General features: G+C 46.0%; 1 protein-coding gene across 1 annotated transcript in view; it reads right to left on the reverse strand.

The window, feature by feature from the left end:
• SLC2A13 (solute carrier family 2 member 13) overlaps positions 1-5,366 on the reverse strand; it is a 376,137-nt gene extending 370,771 nt beyond the window's left edge. Inside the window, exon 1 of the mRNA XM_028113233.2 lies at positions 4,762-5,366. Coding sequence (XP_027969034.1) covers positions 4,762-5,317 — 556 coding nt within the window. The 5' untranslated portion in view covers positions 5,318-5,366. The remainder of the gene's footprint in view (positions 1-4,761) is intronic.
• Between the last annotated feature and the right edge of the window lie 634 nt (positions 5,367-6,000).

A 6,000-nucleotide genomic window follows, 5' to 3' on the forward strand; every position in this document is an offset into this window, starting at 1 on the left:
AGTGTAACTCTACAATGTCAATGCCACCAGACAGAAAAGTGGAGGGGGTGTTGCACATACATACAATGTGTGTGAGACAAGGAAACAGAGGAAGTGAAATAAAGTTTTACTTACATGTCAGTTTCATGCTGGTAAATCCAACAAAGAAATCCTGCTTTAAAAGATGGAACTGAAAAAAAAAGTGGGAGGTGGGGGGTGGCAGGGAGTAGGAAAAACAAACTTGATGGCAAAAAACAAAAATAAAATCACATCAGCTGATATTTTAAAAATCTGGTTGATTCTGACTAACCCTGCTTACCTAAATTCTTTATTGACATTAATCTCAGTACTGAATGGAGTTTTTGATCAAACAAGATTTTACATTTGCTGTGCATCAAAGAATTCAAAGTGCTATTTGAAAAAAAGTTGTATTTTTAGAAATATTACTCTACAGGTTATAACAGACTGATTACAAGCTGCAATATGCAGCCACAAATTGTGTTCCAGTAGAGGGAGTACTGAGACAGGAAAAACTGATGCAGATCTAAGATTAATTTAACAAACCCAGTATAAATTAAAATGTATAAATTAATATGTCAATTCTCAGTAAAGGTTTTGAATATTGGTGAATATCTGAATTTAGACACTTCCTGATATTTGCTACACAGGCACTAAATCACTGCTTATAATGAGCAGCAGAGTAAATGCCAACACCGTGGAGAAACGACTAAATGAGACAGTCTGGTCCCAAGACTCAATTCAAGACAAGAGCAAAATAAACCAGAGGAACCAAAGGAACCTCTGGTGAAAACAAAAGCCTAAAGTAATGCCCTATTCAAACAGGCACTCAGTCAGCTGATTTTGTTGTAAAAAGAAAACTGATTCCTTAAACTAACTCAAACACTAATACCCAATTTCTGATGCTTCTTTCACCATCTGACTCATTTAATAGAGACTAACAACTACACTCTACTGCTTGGTTATCTTTATCTTTTTCAAAGGTTTCTGTTGAAGGCCCCACAGACTCTTCCTACTCCAGTAATTCATGGCCACTTGCTATGCTTTACCCACCCTGCAGTAACCATCTCCACAAAGAATTTCTAATATTACAAAATTCAAAGAGGCAAGAAGGTTTGGGGAAGAAAATAAGAGTTTAAAAGCAAAAGGGCGGGGAGCAAAAAGACCAGATACAAAGGATGTTTAATCTGATCACATAATTTATAGCTAAAAACATCCCATGACTGTCCCTGTATAGGCATTGCCAAATAATCCCTATTCAGCATAACTTCCTCCCCCCCCCCCAAACATCATTCTAGTTTCATGAGCGCCCCATCACCACCTTTCACTATGCTTCAAATACTGCTTTGATTTTTGTATGCCTTTACACTTGCTGTTAATGCTACCTTAAATGCCCGGGAGAGTAATATAAGCAAAAGGCTCCGAGTCTTTGCTTTTTTAATCCTGACTTTGTACCAGTGACCTTGTCATTTAACTGCTATAGACTGTCTCCACATCCAGCAAAAGGGGACCCGTTTCCCATCTACTTCAGAGTTAGAAGAATTAAATGAAATAATATATGGAAAGTAATGCAGGAGGCCTAGTAGAAATTAAAGCACTAAATATTAGCTCTTTTCCCAGCTACCTCTACATCTGCTGAACCCCTACCCACTCTTCAAACTCCATTTTAAATGTTTCTGTAAAACCTCCCATGTGTTCTATTTACTCCCCCCACCCCCAAAAGAATCAACTGCCTACTCTTCTGGCTCTTAGAGAAACTTCTATTGTATTTTAATTGTTTGTTGATGGTCCTTTTCTATTAGAGAATGAACACCTCCAGGGTGGGATTTTTATCTAATTCCTGCCTACCCCAAATCTGACAGAATCAATAATGGAAGCTTAATTAGCATTTGTTGAATATATAAATGAATGACTGCATTAAAGTATTAGAAAATAAAACCCTGAGATGGCCTGTCAAATATTTTGATAAAATAACACTTTTTTAAAGAACAGTCCTATCTTAAAGTGGTACCCTAAGAGAAGTGGAATTATTATTTTTTTAATGTTTCTGCTCACTATTCCAATCAGTAAGGGCCTCCTATAGTCTAGGAATACACATCAGTGAACAAAATGAACAAAAGCCCTGTCCCCATGGACTTTATATTTATCACAGGTAAATCTGTGAAAGAAATTACCACTGCAAACTTTTCCTGGAAAAAAAAAATAGCAAAAGCCACATTTTGTTATTCATCAACATTTACTAAGTATTAAAAGGATCAAAAACAAAAAAAAAACCTTCCCACTTCCCATAAAATTTACTCAAAAAAAAAGTAGCATGAAATTCACCCAGATTTAGTGTACTTAAGCAAGCAAAACGGATTTAGTGTCCCCCCGAGCCCCCCAAAAAAATTCCTGTTAAGGACCCATTTCCTTGTAGCTAAAAATAACTGACTTCTCCTTTGGGAGGTTAGTAATCTTTGTGAGTTTTAAGGATTTTACATGTACAACTGCATGCTTTGCATAATCCTAATTCAAAATGTGGTCTATTTCAAAGCCTGCTTATGACTTTAGCATTACCCGTTTTATAATTAAAGAAGACTTTTAGGATACTTTGTATCAGGGCGTCTATTCTAAGAGCGTCTTTCTGAGGAGATGGGTCACACCAGGACTAAATCAGGACCATGTCTCAACTGGGATGCACAGTCAGACAAGCAGCCCAGGTGCCACAGAAGGAGGCCGTGGGATACACAGGGGTCTGCAGTTCCGCACATCCACCTTTCCCATCTCACCCTCTGCTTCATCCTCTTTGTTACACCCACCTTGTTCCCCCAAGCATCCCCTGGCTTAGACGGTTCTTTCTTCACCTCTGTTAAAACACTACTCACGCATGAACATACCATTTCTATGGGGAAGAGCTTCCAGCTTCCCTCTGTTAGGATACCTGTCCCTTTTTTTTTTTTTTTTTTGTACCCTTTTTGAAAGCATCAGCTCTCTCTCCCTGAGAGACCTTCTCATGGAGCCTAGCAAGTTCTACCTGGCTTTATTCCCACCCTGCTACTCTTACTGGGTTAAGTCCTCCTCACCATTCTGCTGCTCACAACATCTAGGAGGAGACCTTACCCACAACATTTTCCCAGCAGATAGAGTGAACAGAGTATCCAAATAACCAATACTTGCCACACCTCAACTCTAGGAAGCTTCATTCAAAGCTGCAAAACATTATTCATTCACCCTGCAGAACATTATTCAATTTCAAAATCACAAGATTCAGTCTTATCAACAAATCTTGCTGCCTAAAATGATGTTATTTCTAGGTCAGAAGAAACAATCAACATAGTTCAGGTGCCCCAAGCAGAGAATAAGGAGAAAAGAATCCTGATCATTTGACTTTAACCACAAGTTACTTATGGAATGGTCCTGAAGGGACAGGTATTTCCTCTACAAAGAGGTTTCATTTCAGCTGTACTTTTTGGTCATTTTGGACTTTAATGTGCCAACTTAATATTTTACTGAGAGCCTTGCCCTGCTTCACTAATTAACAGTACAAGAAACAAAAGGAAAGTCAGCAATGACAGATTTTGGATATAAATTGCAGGGAGCTGGAGTTCAGGCTCATGGTTCCTAAAAGTGGAATTGTATAAATGGGGCTTGCTTCCCCTTAGAGACTACAAGGAAGGGGGTGAAAAACAAGATGTCAAGTGGTGAATGGACAAATCGTTAGGAGTCCCAGGCTTAAAGAGTTTTCATCAAGCCCCAGCCATAGGGGGGGAAAATACTTCAACAGCACTCTAAAGGAAACGAACTGACTTCTAAAATGAAACATTTAAAAAGCATCAGCAGCATGTCTTAGAAAAATTACTAGTGAGATTTATGTTTCAACCTCCTACTTTCCCTCAGAAGTGCTTTCTAATAATACCTAGCACATTCCAAATAGCTTCCCTCTGCCAAGAACTTGCCATTGTACCTCCCCTGCTCAGCAACCAGGGTGAAAAATCAATGCCCAGGGAACCTTAATCCTTTCATTTTTGAAGTAATTGCAAACATCTATCTTGCTGGGCATTTATCCACAGGGGGAGTGGCTCCTAAATGAATTTAATAAGTGAACATGACCTTTAATAGATAATTTGGCTCCCAACAGGAAAGCAAGAGGGGCAAAACGAAAAAGGAGAATGGGTGGATATGGATTTAAAGGGAAAAAGTTAGAAGAACAGAAGGACTTCATTTGCGAAAAATATGAAAGAGACAATACAATTTTAAAGGCAAAAGGAGAGGAAAAACAATACTCCACCTTAAGATAAATGACCAGAGAAGAAGAGTACTAGTAGCAAAGAATACAGTCCAGAATCACTTAACTTTAAAAAAATCATCTTACTGGGAATTTAAGACTGATGGCGCTCCGAGTTTGGAATCCTGGAAAGGAAAAGGGGTTAGCAGTAGAAAAAGAGAGAGCAAGAGACTCTCCCCTCATAAGCTCTAGAGGGGCATCAGGTAGGGCTGGATCAAGGTAATGACTCGGGTTCTTAGAAGTGCTAGGACATGCAACAATCGCGCGGATTCACTTGTCCGTGGGCGATCGAAGATTCCACGTGGGCTCAAGGGAGCCCAGAGCTAACACCACCACCTCCACCCTCCGCGGGAGCCTTAGAGCCCGGAGTAACAGATGGGCTCTCGGGACCAGACAAGGTGAGTGTTCTCCGGCTCAGCAAGCCCCGACGGGGACCCCGGAGGAGCAAAAGGAATGCAGGGACCAGGGTCAAGGGCGCCCTTCGCAGAGCACTAACTCACCGATGCCAAGCCCTACGACCAGGCGGCCGGCTAGCAGTGTCTCCTTGTTGTTGGCCGCGGCCAGCACCGCGGAACCGGCTGTGAAGAGGGCACTGGCCAGCAGGATGGCGGCGCGGCGGCCGAAGACGCCGTTGAGGGCCCCGCCGGCCAGCGCCGAGACGGCGGCCGCCCCCACCGTGCTGGACACGAGCAGCTCCTGCCACAGAGCGTCCAGGCTGAGCTGCCGCTTGAGCAGCAGCATGGCCCCCGACACCACGCCGGTGTCATAGCCGAACAGGAAGCCGCCCAGCGCGGAGAAGACGGCCACCACGTACACGAAGGCGGGGGTCTCGTCCTGCTGGAACTGCCGCCGCGCCGCGCGCTCCAGGTCCCCGACGCCGCCGCCGCCCGCACCCGCGCTCTGCAGGCTGGCGCTCGACTCGGCGGCCGCCAGGAGACTGCGCTCCCCGGCCGCGCTCGCCGCGTCCGGCTCCTGCTGCTTCCTGCGCCGCTCGCCCATGAGGCTGCTCAGGCTCCGCAGCGTGTACTCCACATTCTCGCTCGCCTTGCGGGACATAGGGCAGGGGCCCGGGACTTCCCGGGGGGGGGGCGGTGAGGCTCGGCGGGCCGGCGGTCTCCGAGGGCTGGACAGCCCGAGCGGGCAGGAGCTACGGCCGCCGCCTTCCTCCTCCCGGCTCCCGCTCCGGCTGCCACGGCAGCAGCCGCCGCCGCGGCCGCTCCGGGGATAAAGTTGCTGCCCGCCGAGCTCCGCCGCTGCGGAGTAGGAGCCTGGCGGGTCTCACTCGAGACTCACGCCCCGCGCCTGCCGAGCTGGCGCTGCGGAGCGGGCGGGAGGCGGGGCCGCGGGTCACGTGCACCCCGGGCCTGCGGGGCAGGGCCGCGAGACGCTCCACCCCTTCCCTGGGTGGGGCCAGGCGCGGACCGCCCGAGACCTCTAAACCCCACCCTACCGGGCTGGGTCGACCTCTGACCGAGGCTTCTTAATTTAGGGTACTGGCATCCGTAAGGAATTAACCGTGGCCCGGGGGGCTGCAGCTGAGGAGCAGGCCAATGTGGGAATGCCAAGTTAATAGGTGTGGGAGGCTAGGGAGAGAACCCCTTAAAACATCCTGATCGGCCTTCTAACGACCTGGGGATGGCCAAAGCTGGAAAGGGCCTAGGAAAATATATACTGGTATGGTACCTAGCAAGCCTTCTTTCTTTTATAATAGTGTGACATAAATGAGTTTGTTCTCATTC

Source organism: Eumetopias jubatus, unplaced genomic scaffold (genome assembly GCF_037043125.1).
Source record: "Eumetopias jubatus isolate StellerSeaLion01/CBP00866 unplaced genomic scaffold, mEumJub1_p1.0 scaffold_8, whole genome shotgun sequence".
Lineage (NCBI taxonomy): Eukaryota > Metazoa > Chordata > Mammalia > Carnivora > Otariidae > Eumetopias > Eumetopias jubatus.